Here is a 20,681-nt window from a genome sequence, read left to right on the forward strand (position 1 = left end):
TTAATAATGAATTTAATACAACAGCGCCACCCACTGTTCATTTCGGCCGGCTGGACAGAGTGCTAATAATCATTAGAAAATTAAATTTCTAAAGCGTCTGCTTAGAAATGACCAAAGAAACATCAGATAGCTCTTCCCTACTGGTGATCATTTATCAACACTGGGCAAATTTTCCCATGGGCAGTAACCCATGGCAACCAATTAAATTGTTGCATTCTTTGTTCTACCTGCAGCTGGCTTAAAAAAGCCAATGACTAATTAGTTGCTATGGGTTACTGCCCATGGGCAAATTTGCTCAGAGCAACATCAACAAGACTTTCTTTTGCACACAAATGTCATTTTCTGCCAACTGGGTCCGCTTGGCTGAAATGAACAGCAGATGGCGCTGTTGTTTACAATTCATTGTACTTGCAGGGTCAAAACTGCTAATCTCTTAAAAAGTAGATTAAATCCTGAAAAATGCTCAAAAGATTTACACATTTTACATTATTGTTTTTTTCTGCATAGTGAAACAATGTAAATTCTAAGAACCTGTCCAACAAACATTACTACGCGTTTATTAATAATGTTATTAATTATGAATACGTTTCATGAATTGGTAAATGTAATTCCTATTTAAATCATTGATTATCCCTCTATATTCTGGGCCGTTGCACAACGCAAGCATTACCCACCCCTCCCGTTCTGCTGCTGCCTGCCCCTCACGTCCCAACTCCCTGCCCACCCCTCGCACATGCCCCCCATTCCTGCCTGCTGGGGAGGAAGCAGACCCCCCCCCGTCCCTCATCCTCCTCACTCTGCTCTCTCTATAGTTAAGCCACTGCTCTGGATCAGTGTAGCAGAAGCTGGTTATCCTCCAGGTGTGATAACCAGCTGGTTACTGCTGCCGCATTGTTTCAGGAGTCAGAACCAGCAGTGCAGTGTGTGTATAAACAGCTGGACGGATACTGCTTTTAGTAGCAAATACATTTACAAATAAGCCTAAAACCACTGGGAACGAATGCATATTGGAAAGTTGCTTAGAATGATATTTCCTTACTTTTTGGGTGGAGATCCTCTTTAATAGAAACCTATAGGGCCTGATGTCATGGCCATTTCCTGTGCTGGGGTTGTGTAATGTAATCCCTCACATATTAAGAGCAGTTCCAAGTTAAACTGTCCAGACCATGAAGTTTAATGAGGGTGGTTACACAGAGAAGCAGCTACAAATGTGTGCGGGAGGAAGGCTCAAGTACGGGGTGAGACAGTTTGGGAGTTTTTGAAATGTTTTTTAGTTGGTGGTTTTCCACGTTGACCTTAGTGGGTTGCGGGATTGTCTGTCTGAGGCTGGTATTAGTGGCATAAGGGGCATAGAGCAGGCAGCAATACAAGGGCACTGGGGCTTGGCATAAGGGAAGGTGAGGAAGAGGAGGAGGAGGTAGATGGGGGGCAGATTGGGGATATGGCAGGCAGCACAATAGGGAAGCGTAATGAGAGACGGGGGGATAGTGGAGCAGAGGAGGCACCGAGTCCAACGGCTGGCTCTAAACTCCCTGCTCCTGTTTAATATTCCGCCTGCTCTCTACATGTTATGTTTGGCTCCTGTGGGATTGGAACTCACGGCTGGAAACTGAAGCCAATTTTCTGTCTTAATCTCACAATGTTTTGACTGGAGGCAGATCCAGGGGTTTTTTTTTTCTCATTCTCTGAGTCCGAGTGGAAACTACGGAGCCTTTCCCTCCGCTCTCCATACAGGGGATGAGGGTGACGGATCACTGCTCGCTCGGATAGGATAACGCCGAGTGACCGAATGGAAAGAAAGAAGGCTCTCAAGTAAATCCAGATTTTGGGCCGGGGGGTGGGGGTGCGAGGAGAAGGGCTTTTTTGTTATTGGCAAGAAAAAAAAAATCTCTTTTTTTTTTCCCCCCTGGCACAAAACCGATTGATCTTTGTTACCAGTCGGCGAGACAATCTGCCCCCTTCTCTCACCATTATACTTGGCTTTTATACCCAGAGGTTAGTATGTCTCCGGATTAGGAGATCTCCCTGTGCGCCCTGATTTCAAACAAAAACCCCAAAGAGCAAGTTTTTGCCTGGTAAGAAGCGAAGGGTTTATATCCATGTTCCCTGGCAGCCGAGGAGTAAGATTGGCACCTGGAAAGGGAGAGTTTTTATTTGCCGCCTTCAATGGGCACGTCCCCTTGTGTTTCTCTTGCAGGTTGCTGGCTATAAGAGATGACTGTGCTCCTGTCCATGAATAGATTCTGCAGCCCTATTGCCCCCGAAGGTGCTACTGATATCCCCAAGTATCAGAGCGACTGGGACCCCCAAAATCACAGCCGCATCGGCAGCTTGCCCGATCAGATCAATGCCCAGCACCAGGACTACAGACTATGTCACTCTCTTGCAGGTAGGTTCCTCTGCTGGTTGTAATACAGGTAGGGGTTCTGTTATCCAGAAACCCATCATCCGGGTTTGATGGGAACCAAGATGCATGCTGGCGGGAAAACATTTCTATTGGTTTTATTTATTGTTTTAATGTATTAAAGCTTTAAGTTATTACAGAAAGATCCCCTATCCAGAAAACCCCAGGTCCCAAGCTTTCCAGATAATAGATCCCATATAAATGTTGCTTCAAAATATGAATGTAAAAAAAGGTCCAGGGATTTTGGAAAGTGCAACTGAGGGGGTGGGTGTAGGAAATGTTAGCTGGAACCTCCAGCAGCATGCTGGGAATTGTAGTACAACAGCAGCTAGAAAGGTGATGCTTCTATAATTATTAATGAGAATGGTGTCGTAAGCCACAACACCACCATCAAGGACAGCACTTGAGGCTGGGAGTTGTCTGAAGAGCTGACAGCCTTGGGTGCAGGAGCCCTTTCTGGCTGCCAGGGGATACTGGTTGTTGCAGTTGAACAGCTTGCAGGTCTGCCCTCACCATATTAAACAGTCAGGTTTCCCCGCGCAGTATTTTGGTGTGACAATTCCATCCGCCACGAAGGAGTCGTGCAGCAGCGCCCGCGTTTGCCGCGCCAGCGCACTTTCCCCGGTAATAGCAGGATATCTGTTCCCAGATCAGCCTGGGGGCTGCCATGTACATGACAGATTCACAAATGCGCAGCAAACGGTTCACCCCAGGAGGGCGCCGTGAGCTTTCGTGATGTGCGGCGTAAGTGCCCTCAGTAAGCAATAGGCCGAGTCGGAGCACCGTGGCCCATGTTTACTTAGCAGCATTTTATTTCTTTTGGTGGAATCCACTTGCTGGTGTTTACAGAGGCACTGAATGGGCTGCTGGGGGTTTTACAGCTGTAGGAGCCAATTTTAGGGCAGAGAACAGCTTTGTGACTATGGCCCGACCAACGTTTAATAAGGGTGAAGTCACACGGAGCTACTTAGTAGCAGCTACTTTTTCATGGCTACTAAACGCCAGAAAATCCCCTGCCATAGACAATACTGAGAATTGCCTCTGCTAAACTCACGTAGAGACAATTATCAGTAAATGATCAGCATTGTCTATTTTAGTAGCCACGACAAGTAGCTGCTAGTAGTAGCTCCGTGTGTCTTCAGCCTAACTCTGCTGGAAAAAGGATTGCACAGCCATAATAGATTTACACACGGGGGAATATATATCAGTGGACTATAAAGAACTGTTTATTTGATCATTATTATATATTATTTCTAACTTATAACAATTAATATTCTTTCTTACCTGCAACTGAAAATGCAATCTGGTTGTAGGGGTCGCTGACCCAGCACCACCCCCTCCCAAATATAAATTGACTGTGAGGGATCAATTTAATTGCTTATCTTTCTTTTCAGGCCCTTTCCTACTGATCCTTAATACTAAGTAACTGATGCCTGGTTACTAGAGGAATTAAGTCCTAGCAACCTGAAAGCAATTCAAACTCCAAGCCTAAGAGTTGCAGAACAAAACTTTTAGTTGTAATTCCCCTTCACAGCTGGGCATACATGGCATCCAGTGGCGGGGGGAACTATACCCCCAGAGTGAATACTTAACCAACAGATAGTTTATAACATATAAAGTGATCTGGAATATATCAGTAAATATTGCCCTTTTACATCCTTTCCCTTGAGCCGCCATTTAGTGCTAGGCTGTGTGCTCCCTCAGAGATCAGCTGACAGGAAGTGATGCAGCTCTAACTAACAGGAAGTAGTGTGGGCGCAAAAGGCAGAACTCTGTCCATTCATTGGCTGATGGGGCCTAGCATGTATGTGTGCCTTGGCTTGTTTGTGTGCACTGTGAATCCTATGATCCCAGGGGCGGCCCTTAGTACTTAAAATGGCAATTTTCTATTTAGGATTACCCAATAGCACATTTCATTAAAAAGTATATTTTTATGAAAATGGATTATTTAGATGAAGCAGGGTTTTACATATGAGCTTGTTTATGCAATATATATTTATAGAGACCTACATTATTTGGAGGTATAGTTTTCCCTTTAAGGCAGTAGCATTACAGTAATGGTGTGCAGGAAAATGTCTGTAACGGTTAATGGAAAACCCCTCAATGGCGGAGGAAGGAACCACTCACCTCTATGTATGCCCAAAGCACAAATGGATTCCTCCAGTTCTTCTTTTGCACTTTGCACCCTGCCCTGCACATAGTAAAATGGTAGCACACACCTATTTACACTTTTGTACAATACATCAGCACTATTAGGGCTTGCATTGAAAACGCGTTCTGCCTATTCCCGCTGAGTGAGCTTTTAGCCTATAGGATAAACCCATGTAAATGGGATTTTTTTTTAGGCGTTTGGAATTCATTTCCAGAATTCCTTTTGTTTATTTGTACAGCTATAGGATTTGTATCCAGAATGCTCGGGACCAAGGGTATTAATTTAGATCTTCATACCTTAAGTCTACTAAAAAAATCAATAAAACATGAATTAAACCCAATAGGACTGTTTTGCATCCAATAAGGATTATTTTATTATTACAGAGAAAAGGGAATCATTTAACCATTAAATAAACCCAATAGGGCTGTTCTGCCCCCAATAAGGGGTAATTATATCTTAGTTGGGATCAAGTACAGGTACTGTTTTATTATTACAGAGAAAAGGGAATCATTTAACCATGAAATAAACCCAATAGGGCTGTTCTGCCCCCAATAAGGGGTAATTATATCTTAGTTGGGATCAAGTACAGGTACTGTTTTATTATTACAGAGAAAAAGGAATCATTTAACCATTAAATAAACCCAATAGGACTGTTCTGCCCCAATAAGGGGTAATTATATCTTAGTTGGGATCAAGTACAGGTACTGTTTTATTATTACAGAGAAAAGGGAATCATTTAACCATGAAATAAACCCAATAGGGCTGTTCTGCCCCCAATAAGGGGTAATTATATCTTAGTTGGGATCAAGTACAGGTACTGTTTTATTATTACAGAGAAAAGGGAATCATTTAACCATGAAATAAACCCAATAGGGCTGTTCTGCCCCCAATAAGGGGTAATTATATCTTAGTTGGGATCAAGTACAGGTACTGTTTTATTATTACAGAGAAAAGGGAATCATTTAACCATGAAATAAACCCAATAGGGCTGTTCTGCCCCCAATAAGGGGTAATTATATCTTAGTTGGGATCAAGTACAGGTACTGTTTTATTATTACAGAGAAAAGGGAATCATTTAACCATTAAATAAACCCAATAGGGCTGTTCTGCCCCCAATAAGGGGTAATTATATCTTAGTTGGGATCAAGTACAGGTACTGTTTTATTATTACAGAGAAAAAGGAAATCAGTTTTAAAATTCTGAATTATTTGATTAAAATGGAGTCAATGGGAGATGGGCTTTCCATAATTCGGAGCTTTCTGGATAACGGGTTTCCTGATAAGGGATCCCATACCTGTATCAACCTTAATCCTTAATGATTTTTTCACAGAAAACTAAGCACTTAGCACACAATTAATGGCAGGTACAGTAGGGGAGGAAGGCTACAATAGGGCCATAGATTAGAATCTGTTTTTCCCTCTCATCCTCACCGCTATATGGAGTCTAACCCCGGTCCCCCCCCCAACAATAACCGATGTGGCCCCTACATACGCCATTTGCCTCTGGCTCCTAAGCGATTCCCAGCAATCCCTGGCATTTCATTTCCATTTAAAGCGCAGCTGGAGAATGTTTACCATCCAAAACGCACCCCCCCACCCCTCAAAGAATTATTTGCTACTCCCACTTGCGCCTATGGTGCGACATAACACGAGAGACGGAGAAACCTTCGGTTTGGGTTTCTTTTCTCTCTCTGACAGATGGAAAATCACAGTCTATCAAGCACAAACAAGGAGAAGTGGCAGGAGAAAGTGACATAAAGGAGTGCCGTATTTTATGCACTGATGACACAGGCTGTCATTTTTACAGGATTATTGTCTGTTTAGAGCATCCCTCCTCCTGTTCCCTCGCTCTCTCTGTTCTTTCTCAAAATAAGGTTTAGTCTCCTTTCTTATAAGATCCCTGCACCCATAAAGGGGGGAAATGTTAGCTTTTAGCATGATGAAGTGATGTGTAGGTGAACTTCCCCTTTAATAAATGGGTGGAAATGAGTTCTCCCCAGGGATGAATAAGACAGGGCCCTACTGCCACCTTGTCAGCCGTCTTTTTATTGTGTGCCATGTGATGTGCAGCACTGGCTTAGGGCATGGTTTGTGGGCAGTATATGTAGAGTTGCCCTGGGGCCCTGCCTATCTATGGTGGCTGGGGTATTAGATATAAAGCTCCATCCACTTCTGTACTGCATCTCCATTATTATGAGATCCTGTGTGATGGCTTTATTGTCAATACTGAGTATCCTCTTCTGTATTCTGACTGAGAATTTCCTATCATCCTACTTCTCTGCTATATACTGCCAACAGATAACACTCAGACTGGTACTGGCTAGGGTGGGTTGCCATATAATCTGCTTTATATCTGTCTGTGCCATAGATATACAGAAACTCTCTATCAGGGCTGTAAAAGAGCTAAGGTTTCCTATAGTTCAGGATGTCTCTAAAGGGCTAAGTAGGAACTGTTCCACTGATCTATCTGATCCCCTATTTATCTATCTATCTATCTATCTATCTATCTATCATCATCATCTATTTATTATTTATCTATCATCTATCTATCTATAATCTATTTATTATCTATCTATCTATCTATCTATCTATCATCTATCTATCATCTATCTATCATCTATCTATCTATCTATCAATTATCTATCTATCTATAATCTATTTATTATCTATCTATCTATCTATCTATCTATCATCTATCTATCATCTATCTATCTATCTATCTATCAATTATCTATCTATAATCTATTTATTATCTATCTATCTATCTATTTATTATCTATCTATCTATCTATCTATCTAGCAATCATTTATGTATCATCTATCCATCATCTGTATCATCTATCATCTCTCTCTGATTGTTTATATCATGTATATGTATTTATCTAGGTGGCTCCCATAGTCTGTTAATTGCAGTCATTCTAATAGACCCTTAAAGCCAACCCACTTGGCTTATATATATATATATACACAATTAAAGTGGTCCGTACTCCAAATATCTATAAATAATTAAATAAATCCAAACACAGATATTTGGAGTGCAGACCACTTTCATTGTACGGTATTACATTTCTTTGGTTTGCAACTTTCACATTATATATATATATATAGGGACATTACTAGCAAGTGAAATTGTGCTTTGACATCTTTATTGCCCTGTTCCAATTAGTTGTAATGATACAATTAAACTTGTGAGACTCTGACTAATCCCAGGATAGCACAAGAGCAGCTCATTATAATCTCTGAAAGAGACATTTGTCTTTATCTTATCATAATAGCAGTGAGTGCCAGTTAGTAGCGCTGCTCCTGCACTTTGGGGTGATTAAGTGTCAGGCCAACCTTTGGGGAACTACAGCTCCCAGCATACTCAGGCATTGGCTTGCAGGGAATGTTGGGAATTTAGTTCTTTGGATAGCGCTTACGTACTTATGTACTACTGTGGGGATGGGGAAGACGCAGTGTTTGGCTAGATTACATATGGCACATACTTCCGAAAGTGTAAATTAAATTTTTTTCCTTTTTTGTTGGGTTTTTCGACCTGTTGGGTGATTAGAGTATAAGTAGTAATGGGTGTGGTTGGGGTGCAGTGGGTGGGTGATTAGAGTATAAGTAGTAATGGGTGGGGTTGGGGTGCAGTGGGTGGGTGATTAGAGTATAAGTAGTAATGGGTGTGGTTGGGGTGCAGTGGGTGGGTGATTAGAGTATAAGTAGTAATGGGTGGGGTTGGGGTGTAAAAGGGAGGATGTGGGATTGGCATATAAGGAGTAATGGGCGTATTTGGGGTGTAATGGGTGGGTGATTAGACTATAAGGAGTAATAGATGTGGTTAGGTGTAATTGGGGGTTATTGGGGTATAACCCCTCTAACCTGAAATTCAAAATGACCTTTGGCATCAGAAGCAACACCAGTCAGCCAGAGAGGAGACATATTCTCAGGCTATTTTTTTTCTAATTTATTGCTAATATTTCTATTCCCCCCCCCATGTCCCCTTTTCTCTACAGTGTCTCTGCCACTTATCTTTTCTTGTTCCTTGATTATAGCTATGGCAGACCCAGGGTGTTGCTTTATGTATCATTAAAATCTACTGGGCCTTGATAGATAACAGCCTAGATCAGGGGTCTGCAACCCTTTTTACCTGTGAGCCACATTCAAACGTAAAAAGAGTTGGGGAGCAACACCAGCATGAAAAAGTCCTAGGACTGCAAATATGGGCTGTAATTGGCTATTTGGTAGCCTCTATGTGGATTGGCAGCCAACAACTGTTGGGCATCACACTGTGGCTTTATGCAACCAAAACTTGCCCCCAAGCCAGGGATTCAAAAATAAGAACCTGCTTTGAGGCCCCTGGGAGCAACATCCAAGGGGTTGGAGAGCAACATGTTACTCCTGAGCCACTGGTTGGGGATCACTAGTCTAGACTAAAACATTTTCCACTATTTCCTTGTGTTGCAAAATGACATATCTTATATCGGCGGTAGCCATCATTTTGGGTAGCTAGGCCATCCCAGCATTGGTAGAAACAAGCACCAGTTATCCACAACTTTATTGAAATTGCTCCCCTTTGGAGTGAATGAACGGAAACTGCAAAAGAAAATTCTGTGTTGTGTAATTTCTTGAAACTGAGATTCCATGTTTTTTCCCACATTTGTGATTAGTTCACACGTGTCTGTGTTTACACGAGACTCCCCTTCGGTGCTATAGGAGGGGCTTTTAGTTGAGTTCTGGCAGGTCTTGTAGTCAAACCACTACGCTTGCCATACACAAGCTTTCGACTAAAGAGCTTACAGGGGCGGTACCTGAAATTAACTTTTAGTATGTTATAGAATTCCCTATTCATTCCTTTGCAATTGGTTTTTGTTATTTATTTGTTTATCATATTTGAAGAATTTGCCCACCTTTTCTGCTTCCAAATGGGGGTCACTGACCCCGGCAGCCAAAAACAATTGCTCTGTGACCCTACAGTTTTATTGTTATTGTTACTTTTTATTTCCTATCCTTCTTTGCAGGCCCTCTACTTTTCATATTCCCATCTCTTGTCCAAACCACAGTCACTGGTTGCTGGGGTAAATAAGACCCTAGCAACCAGATAGCTGCTGAAATGCCACACTGGGAGCTGCAGAAAAACCCTAAACAATCAAGGATAATTACTGAATCCTATTCCTTATAACTTTGCAATTGGTTTTCATTATTTATTTGTTTATTGTTTTTGAAGAATTTACCCACCTTTTCTGCCTCTTTCCAGCTTCCAAATGGGGGTCACTGACCCCGGCAGCCAAAAACTATTGCTCTGTGACCCTACAATTTTATTGTTATTGTTACTTTTTATTACCTATCCTTCTGTGCAGGCCCTCTTCTATTCATATTCCCATCACTTGTCCAAACCACAGTCACTGGTTGCTGGGGTAAATAAGACCTTAGCAACCCGATAGCTGCTAAAATGCCACACTGGGAGCTGCAGAAAAACCTTAAACAATCAAGGATAATTACTGAATCCTATTCCTAATAACTTTGCAATTGGCTTTCATTATTTATTTATCGTTTTTGAAGTATTTGCCCACCTTTTCTGCCTCTTTCCAGCTTCCAAACAGGGGGTCACTGACCCCGGCAGCCAAAAACAAATGCTCTGTGACCCTACAATTTTATTGTTATTGTTACTTTTTATTACCTATCCTTCTGTGCAGGCCCTCTTCTATTCATATTCCCATCTCTTGTCCAAACCACTGTCTCTGGTTGCTGGGGTAAATAAGTCCCTAGCAACCAGATAGCTGCTGAAATGCCAAACTGGGAGCTGCAGAACTGAAAGCTAAATAACTGAATCCTCTGCAAACAAATTGGCCAAATAATAAACCAAAATCTATATCCTAAGTTGAAGTTTGATATAAATCTTAAGATCTGGGGCATCCCTGCTGGTAAGTAACGGCTACATTTAATATGCATGAACCTAAAAGTATTTTTTTATTTGCTTTTCCAGAATAGAAATATAAAAAAAAAAAAGAGGGTCAGTAAATTCCGTTGCCGGTTAGGGAGTGAAAGAAAGATTTTTCTGTTTGGAAAACCTCAGGCGAACCGCATGTCAACTGTCATGTCTGATTTATTACCACAGAGTCACATTACAGGGGAATTTCACATCCAATCACAACATCCAAGATCACATACTTTAAAAGGAAATATGTAGAAGAGGAGGATTATCACCCGCCACTCAGCTGCTGTAGTCATAAAGTATGTCTGATTTTATCCTTCTTCTTACTTCATAGAGAATATGTTCTTGCTGAAATGCGCTGTTTCCACTGTCGCTATAAATTGTATTTTTTTTTTCCTTTTTTGTTTAAATGAAGGTCTGTGAGATGCAGAAGTGATTAGATTTTATCAGCTGCGGAAAAAAAAACAAAAAAAACCCTTTGTGGTGCACCTGGAGATGCTCTGTAGAAAGACAAAGTGCCCCTGGATCTGTAACCCATGGCAACAAGAGCAGTTAGTTTTTTAGGCTGCATGTACATAAGCAACTGTGATCCACCTGAGCTCCTCATCCTCTGGCTCGGCTTGAAGGGGATCTAGATCCAAAAAATGAATTGATGTGAACTTACTCAGGTTGCTTCTCTCAGTACTTTTGCAATTTACAATGACTTTCTATGTTTTTAAAAAATTTCAGAGATATTTGCATCTTTAAGCTGCTAATGCGGCACATTTGGTTCAACTGAGAATCAGCAGCCCAGGGGTTAATGGGGAACTATCACAAAAATGAAAGTTTAATGGATATAGACTTTCTAAATATAATCAATTAAAAATGCTGTACCGTTTCTAAAGGAAAGAAGTTACTTCTCCCTCACTATCTTCCCCTCACCAATCTGTCTCTCTATATTCTCTCTTTGTGCAGGAGTTGGAGTCAGTTTTTGACTGACAGTTAGGTCTAAAGGTCCCCATAAACTGGCAGAACTGCTCGCTTGGCGATGTTGCCAAGCAAGCGGATCTTCTCCCGATATCCCCCACCTACCTACATATCGGGAGAATCCAGGGTCGAACGATCCAGGGCCAAACAATCAAATTATAACGATGGGTATAGGCAAAGTTGGCCCGGGGACCGCATCAACGAGCCGATGTGGTCCCCGATCCGACTAGATTTTCTAACCTGCCCTATCGAGATTTTCCTGATTTCAAGGAGTGCCCAAACACGGGCCGATTAGCTGCCAAATCAGTCTAATGGACCGATATCGGCAGCTATTATCGGCCCGTGTATTGGGACCTTAAGGCATCCTTTGGGGGTACTCCGTTTGCCTAGAAAAGGTATTAAAGCTCACTCTTTCAAAATACCCAGAATACTGTCTCTCTACATGCAGGATTTGTGCCGGAGTCAGTTATTTTGTTAACGTTTATTTGTGCTATAGTCGCTTATTTGAGTGAGCTCTAGTACATCTGTGAGGAAAGGGAGCCCCCCCCTCCACAAAATTATGTATTACACCTACCTGTCAATCAAAATCTGACTCTGCCTTCTGTATGATTGAGAATAAATAGAGACAGGTTGCTGATAATGAAGAGTAATTTGATTATTTTAGAAACGGTCCAAAAATTTTAATTGAATATATTTAGAAAGTTTCTTATTTCCATGAGATATGGTTATATTCAATTTGTATTTTCATGATAGTTACCCTTTAACTGAGTACAGGATGTGCATAAAAAGTTGACAGACAGTTGGGCCTTAAAAAAAATAGAAAATCAATGTAAATTGCAAACGGGTTCAGAACACCCATGAACACCAATTCATTTTTGGGTTACCGCCCCCCCATACACAGATCAGATGATGACTGATTTAGCTATAAACGTAAGATCTGCTTTCTACCTCCACAGAGTGGTACAGCCATTATAGTGCCAATGCTCAGCGCTAGGGCCCAGCCTGCCTTATGGTTCCGGAAGCACAAGGTATTGTTATTGATAGATTAATATAAACTGGGCCCTGGACTTGGTACTGGTTTAGACCCCACAGCTCATATGTAAAACCCAGCCAATGAATGGACAGAGTTCTGCCTTTTGCTCCCACACTACTTCCTGTTACAGTCAGAGCTGCATTACTTCCTGTCAGCTGATCTCTGAGGGAGCACACAGCCTAGCACTAAATGGCAGCTCAAGGGAAAGGATGTAAAAGAACAATATTCACTGATATAGCTATTTAATACATTTTTAATATAATAACATAATATAAATGATCTGTTGGTTAAGTATTCATTCTGGGGGTGTAGTTTTCCTTTAAAGCAGTAGTTTGTAACCTGTGGTCCTTTTATTTGTTGACACATCATAATTCCCATGACTCACAACAAAGGCCATCACCGGAGTCCTGCCAGGGTCCAAGACAACAATGAAGGGGCATTCCGGTAGGGTTTGGTCAGATTGGGTACAGAGTTTGGTGGAACAGGCGCAGGGTTGGTCGGGGGCATGGCCAGGCAGTTATATGGAGCGCCGCGATGAGGTTCAGCAATAGCTAATAGCTCAGAATTTGTATTGCCCTGGCCTCTGTCACAGGTAGTTCTAGTTCTAGACCCCCCGAGTGCTAAGGAGGTTTAATATAATAATAATAATGATGATGATTATTATTATTGTTGTTGTTATTATTAACACAGATTAACACAGTGGCACAGATCCTATGTGATCCCCCCATTATAAGCAGCAGTCCTGCCCTGCTTTATGGCTGAGATTCTAGCTATCTGTATAACAGAGCATTCTGTCACAGTGGCACAGATCCTATCTGATCCCCCCATTGTACGCAGCAGTCCTGCCCTGCTTTATGGCTGAGATTCTAGCTATCTGTATAACAGAGCATTCTGTCACAGTGGCACAGATCCTATCTGATCCCCCCCATTGTAAGCAGCAGTCCTGCCCTGCTTTATGGCTGAGATTCTAGCTATCTGTATAACAGAGCATTCTGTCACAGTGGCACAGATCCTATCTGATCCCCCCATTGTAAGCAGCAGTCCTGCCCTGCTTTATGGCTGAGATTCTAGCTATCTGTATAACAGAGCATTCTGTCACAGTGGCACAGATCCTATCTGATCCCCCCATTGTAAGCAGCAGTCCTGCCCTGCTTTATGGCTGAGATTCTAGCTATCTGTATAACAGAGCATTCTGTCACAGTGGCACAGATCCTATCTGATCCCCCCCCCATTGTAAGCAGCAGTCCTGACCTGCTTTATGGCTGAGATTTTAGCTATCTGTATAACAGAGCATTCTGTCACAGTGGCACAGATCCTATCTGATCCCCCCCCATTGTAAGCAGCAGTCCTGCCCTGCTTTATGGCTGAGATTCTAGCTATCTGTATAACAGAGCATTCTGTCACAGTGGCACAGATCCTATCTGATCCCCCCCCATTGTAAGCAGCAGTCCTGCCCTGCTTTATGGCTGAGATTCTAGCTATCTGTATAACAGAGCATTCTGTCACAGTGGCACAGATCCTATCTGATCCCCCCATTGTAAGCAGCAGTCCTGCCCTGCTTTATGGCTGAGATTCTAGCTATCTGTATAACAGAGCATTCTGTCACAGTGGCACAGATCCTATCTGATCCCCCCCCATTGTAAGCAGCAGTCCTGCCCTGCTTTATGGCTGAGATTCTAGCTATCTGTATAACAGAGCATTCTGTCACAGTGGCACAGATCCTATCTGATCCCCCCCCATTGTAAGCAGCAGTCCTGCCCTGCTTTATGGTTGAGATTCTAGCTATCTGTATAACAGAGCATTCTGTCACAGTGGCACAGATCCTATCTGATCCCCCCCATTGTAAGCAGCAGTCCTGCCCTGCTTTATGGCTGAGATTCTAGCTATCTGTATAACAGAGCATTCTGTCACAGTGGCACAGATCCTATCTGATCCCCCCCCATTGTAAGCAGCAGTCCTGCCCTGCTTTGGTGACATGTTCCTGTGCTGTGGGTAAGGGGGCAGTCACAGTGGGAGTGGGAGGCATAGGAGCACATTATATAGAGATGCTGTGCATCTGTAGGGTACCCTGGCTCTGTGCGGCAAGTAATTTCCTTATCCTGGTGCTTTTATCTAAGCTTTGGTCAACCTTTCTGTCAACAGAATATAAACAGAGTATGTTTCCCCCTTTAATGTTGCCGCACTGCTGACTCCCAGTGCTTTCCAGAGAATAAAAGAATCACATTACCAAGGACATTTGAATTCTTTCATTCACTTCAGTGCTTGTGTGACTGGAAACCCAATGCCCAGCTCTGGTCCCATTAGCACTTTAGTGGTATTAAAGGGAAGATTTTCCCCCCTGGGTCTGTGCCACATCACGTGCCACCGTTGGCTGCCCTCCATTCCTACAGGCTCTGCCAGTCTATATTGCTCCTAACAAGCTCCCAATGTAGCACCACTACGGCACGGAGGCCTGAGTATCCTTACATTCTCTCCCACTGGTGTCTACTCTTTGGCTTCGCACACTCAGTATATTTATACAGGTATGGGATCCCTTATCCGGAAACCCGAATTACGGAAAACCCGTCTCCCATAGACTCCATTTTAATCAAATAATTCAGTACCTTGTAATTGATCCCAACTAAGATATAATTACCCCTTATTGGGGGCAGAACAGTCTTATTGGGTTTATTTAATGGTTAAATGATTCCCTTTTCTCTGTAATAATAAAACAGTACCTGTACTTGATCCCAACTAAGATATAATTACCCCTTATTGGGGGCAGAACAGCCCTATTGGGTTTATTTAATGGTTAAATGATTCCCTTTTCTCTGTAATAATAAAACAGTACCTGTACTTGATCCCAACTAAGATATAATTACCCCTTATTGGGGCAGAACAGCCCTATTGGGTTTATTTCATGGTTAAATGATTCCCTTTTCTCTGTAATAATAAAACAGTACCTGTACTTGATCCCAACTAAGATATAATTACCCCTTATTGGGGCAGAACAGCCCTATTGGGTTTATTTAATGGTTAAATGATTCCCTTTTCTCTGTAATAATAAAACAGTACCTGTACTTGATCCCAACTAAGATATAATTACCCCTTATTGGGGCAGAACAGCCCTATTGGTTTATTTCATGTTTAAATGATTCCCTTTTCTGTTTAATAATAAAACAGTACCTGTACTTGATCCCAACTAAGATATAATTACCCCTATTGGGGGCAGAACAGCCCTATTAGGTTTATTTAATGGTTAAATTATTCCCTTTTCTCTGTAATAATAAAACAGATCTGTACTTGATCCCAACTAAGATATAATTACCCCTTATTGGGGCAGAACAATCCTATTGGGTTTATTTCATGGTTAAATGATTCCCTTTTCTCTGTAATAATAAAACAGTACCTGTACTTGATCCCAACTAAGATAGAATTACCCCTTATTGGGGGCAGAACAGCCCTATTGGGTTTATTTCATGGTTAAATGATTCCCTTTTCTCTGTAATAATAAAACAGTACCTGTACTTGATCCCAACTAAGATATAATTACCCCTTATTGGGGGCAGAACAGTCCTATTGAGTTTATTTAATGGTTAAATGATTCCCTTTTCTGTGTAATAATAAAACAGTACCTGTACTTGATCCCAACTAAGATATAATTACCCCTTATTGGGGCAGAACAGCCCTATTGGGTTTATTTAATGGTTAAATGATTCCCTTTTCTCTGTAATAATAAAACAGTACCTGTACTTGATCCCAACTAAGATATAATTACCCCTTATTGGGGGCAGAACAGTCCTATTGGGTTTATTTAATGGTTAAATGATTCCCTTTTCTCTGTAATAATAAAACAGTACCTGTACTTGATCCCAACTAAGATATAATTACCCCTTATTGGGGGCAGAACAGCCCTATTGGGTTTATTTAATGGTTAAATGATTCCCTTTTCTCTGTAATAATAAAACAGTACCTGTACTTGATCCCAACTAAGATATAAATAATCCTTATTGGATGCAAAACAATACTGTTGGGTTTAATTCATGTTTTATTGATTTTTTATTAGACTTAAGGTATGGAGATCCAAATTACGGAAAGACCCCTTATCCGGAATACCCTTGGTCCCGAGCATTCTAGATAACAGGTCCTATACCTGTCTATGTATTTCTATTTTTTTTTTTTTATGACTGCCATAAAAGAAATCATCACTCTGTCCGGTGCATAGGTGAAGTATTGGCAGACACAAGAACAACCAATGAACTTGGAACCTATCCGTTCATCACTATAGGCTATTACTACAGTCCCATTGCCGCAGGCTTTTTAGCGCTGACTGCAACCGGCATTTGCACCACATCTGCCATCTGAGCCTTTGTTGTTCATTAATATAGCACTCCAGCTCCAATGCGCATGATAATGCTTTCTATCTCCCTTATGTTCTGATGTGAAATTAATGGAGATGGCAGATAATTTCCCTACTATTACTACTAAGAGAGATAGAAAGGGAGAGGATATGTTTAACTTTGAAACATATGACAGGTACATTTTTTGCATCAAGCCTTAAGTGTAGCTGTCTTGGTGCAGATAATGGTTTAACCCCTTGTGATAGCTCCGGTTCTGCTCTCCCTCTCCCTTGTGATTAGTATGTCTAGTACAGAGTTGTACCAAGTTGTTCCTTTAGGAAGGTATCTAAAGGTCCATAATGTGCTCCATGGAAGAGGTACTGGTTTTAGAGCCATCGGTTTGCTTTAGCACCATAGATTCAGAGGGGTTCTTGGGGCAAAATATGCATGTACAAAGGATATACAGGTATGGGATCTATTATCCAGAAAGTTCCGAATTACAGGAAGGCTGTCTCCCATAGACTCCAATATAAGCAAATAATTCACATTTTTAAAAATGATTCCCTTTTCTCTGTAATAATAAAACAGTATCTTGTACTTGATCCCAACTAACATAAGGAATCCTTATTGGAGCCAGAACAATCCTATTGGGATTATTTAGTTATTAATAGTAGCCTTAAAGTATGGTGAACCAAATTACAGAAATATCCCTTATCCAGGAAAACCCCAGGTCCCAAGCATTCTGGATGATAGGTCCCATACCTGCTCTTTTTTTACTATTGTTTAATTATATACATCAAGGTAGGATGTCCCACCTGCAGCTCTCCATCTGTTGTTGTACTGGACTCATAGCATCCCACCCACATAAGGGAGAACAAAACCCTCCCTCAGGCCCCCTTCAACATCCCAACTCCCAGCACCACCTGTTAATCTCACAAATGTCTCTATCACTTAGCCTACATTAAATGAAGGCTTGTTCTTTTGTGCCACTTACTGCTCTAGCACTTGTGCCTGGGTCTCTGGGTAAATTACCCCCACTATGTTTAATGTTTTTGAGACTGAGCACTTGATATTGTGTTCTCTAGAAGACCCTAGAAGGCTCTGTTTTATTCTGACTTTGCTTTTATTAAGTGAAGGTGGCTCCATGGTTGTGCCTAAACTGTTCCCTACAAGTCATTCATCTGAGGTGGATGGACATGTTAGAGAGGAGTTGAAGATCAATAGATGGAGCACCAAAGACTGCCTATTTCTAACTTCTTCTCTTTCCATTTTGTCTTTGTCATTATCCAGAATGTGTCCATCTTTGAAGAACGCGCCCATGTGCTTTACATGTCCTTGGAGAAGCTCAAGTTCATCGACGACCCTGAAGTATTCCTGAGAAGATCCGTCCTCATCAACAACTTGATGAAAAAGATCCACGGGGAGATTTTGCTGCAGAACAATTGGTGTTTTTCTGCCTGCTCTCTGGGGGGACCTGCTGCCCAAGAGTGGTTTGTAGCTCAGGATTGTCCATACAGGAAACGCCTGCGGGTTGCTAAGGAAGAGAGTAACAGTCTGCAGACTTGTTGCTTTTACCAAGAATGTGGCAGCCACTATTTGAACATTCCTTTCTCTGTTAGCACAACCGGAGGTAACCCAACAGCATCTAGCTCCAGCCCTAGCTCAATGCCTGGTTGCTCCCATCATGGGGATTACAACGCGGCTGATGCAACGTTCCACCGGAGCACTGGACAGTTTCCTTCATGTGGGGGGTTGCTGACTAATGCCAGACCACCAGGAAACCAACCAAAGGCACACTTACACAATGAGAACTCAACTGATGATAAGAAAGGTGGTCTTGGCGCTGCTTATGATGTAACCAATGGGGGAAGTGCCCTTGAACGTAGAGGTCGGTTCTATGATTTTCTGGCGGCGGGTTGTAATGACAAGAGTAGCACAAGTGAGCCTTGGAGAAAATCTCTAAGGAAAAAAGAGGTTTCTCCTGGCAATAAACATTTGCGGCAAAAAAAGTAACGTGGGAAGGACGGCTTTTATAACATGTTTTCCTTTGGTGTCTGTAATTGAAGTAAGTAAGTAATGTTATGCAGTTATCAAGGCTTTTGCAGTTTTATATGGTGAACCTACGTATTCTAAATCGCTGAAGGTACTGAGAATAGTTCTGTTTTTTTTTTTAATATATGTAAAGAAATGTTGGGTTGGGGGGGGTTGTACAAATTCCTAGTAATACACTAATATTCTTGCCCCCACCAAGCAGGTGGTTAGTGTATTTTTTAAGGTGCATTTTTATGGAGGGGACTGCAAGTATCGCAAAAGAGCACAATTGGACCAGACTCATTTTCTGTCTTAGCACTTGTATTTTGTTCTTCGGTTTGGTCAAAAAATTACATTATAATGCAAAGCACATTAAAAAAAAGTAGTTTTTTTATATCTTTGCTGATATGAATGTCAAAGAGCTCACAGAGCTAGGGTCCCTATGTAAGCCTTTGCACGCTCATTGTCCTCTATGTAGGGATGCAGTAGACTGGTCCATCTGACACACTCGCCCACAACCATTCCTCCCTTTTTATGAATGGTGTGAACCCAGTTTGTACCATTTGCATTAATATAATCTGCTTCATCCAGAGTAGAAGTGGCCAAGTAGAAGCCTGTCAAGGTACCAACGGATCTCCCAGTGGGCTCCAGTCAAGGATCTTCTTATTTCTACTATAGGACAATGTAACATTAGCAGCAGCTACATTTTGCCCTTTGGTGTCAGGTTCTCCGGAAGCCCTAGGAGGCCCAGTCCAACACTCCATCTGTAAACAGCAACAAATGGAACAAGAATAGAAACAGGCACAACAGCATTCTTGGGGAGGGTGAAAGTGCAAGAGTAGAAATGGCACACTATGGGTCCTGAGTGAGGCAAAACAGATTATTTCCCCCAAGGGATCGGGTAGTGGTGCAAACGATGGCAATGACAAGTATGAAACAACCACTTCATTGGCATTTTGGTTTATAAGAGAACTATCATTCTAAAACTGTCTGATATGGGTCAAATACAACTGCACTACATTTTTGATTTGCAAGGGACATATTGAACATTAGAGGGTTCTGATGGGAATGGAAACTCTCCCCACACTGGCAGATAATGGGCCAGAGTCAGTTTGGTGAGAAAAAGTTATCTTATAGGTAATCACGTAAATTCTCACGGACAAGATTCAATTAGTGGAGAAAAAGCTTTTCTCCTAATTCAATTTCAGTTTTTTTTTAATAGAGTTTTTACGTTATAAGAGATACTGTTGGTTTCAACTGGAATTGAATTTCGTCCGAGAGTTTCCACCTGATAAACCACAAGATGGCTCATTGGCCAGATTCAATTCAGTGAGAAAAAGGTTTATTACATTACATGGATGAGATTCAATTTGAGTTGCAATTCAATTCAGAAAAAACTTATCTCAATCTTTATCACAAGGAAAAAAACTGGAATTGAATTAGGAGAAAAGATTTTCGCGTGATAAACCATGAGATAACTTTGTCTCATTGAATTGAATCTGGCCCTTTATGTGGTTAGATCTGTCGCTGTATTGCCAGCACACTGGCAGATTTATCCTTTATGCCTTTCTTGAGGGTGCCGCAAGAGTATAATATTTGGGGCTAAGTTTGGACTGATCCATCCAAGTTGGAAAGCAGGGTCAGTGGGCTCCGGCTCTAGTGGGCCCCAACGGCCCAGACCCGACCCTTGCTGGCGCTCCCCCTTCCCGACCACTCCTCCCCTGACACGTTAAATGTACGCGCTCGGGGGAGGACGTCCAGTGGGGGGCCCTGCGAGGGGGGTTAGGGGGGCGCCTGTTGGGGGGGGGTAGGGGACGCGGCCGGTGGGGCCACCTTCACCCCCTAGTCTGACCTGACCCC

At 42.0% G+C, this 20,681-nt stretch overlaps 1 protein-coding gene across 4 annotated transcripts in view; it reads left to right on the top strand.

The window, feature by feature from the left end:
- sertad4 (SERTA domain containing 4) overlaps positions 1–19,496 on the top strand; it is a 28,718-nt gene extending 9,222 nt beyond the window's left edge. The window contains exons 1-5 of one of the 4 annotated variants that reach the window (XM_031902332.1): positions 1,245–1,812; positions 1,939–1,995; positions 2,198–2,389; positions 10,656–10,771; positions 18,081–19,496. In XM_031902332.1, coding sequence (XP_031758192.1) covers positions 2,215–2,389; positions 10,656–10,771; positions 18,081–18,803 — 1,014 coding nt within the window. In that variant the 5' untranslated portion in view covers positions 1,245–1,812; positions 1,939–1,995; positions 2,198–2,214 and the 3' untranslated portion in view covers positions 18,804–19,496. The other 3 variants (XM_031902331.1, XM_004914085.4, XM_004914084.4) reach the window with 3 other exon arrangements.
- The last annotated feature ends 1,185 nt before the right edge of the window (positions 19,497–20,681 follow it).

Source organism: Xenopus tropicalis, chromosome 5, assembly GCF_000004195.4.
Source record: "Xenopus tropicalis strain Nigerian chromosome 5, UCB_Xtro_10.0, whole genome shotgun sequence".
In the NCBI taxonomy this organism is placed as follows: Eukaryota; Metazoa; Chordata; class Amphibia; order Anura; family Pipidae; genus Xenopus; species Xenopus tropicalis.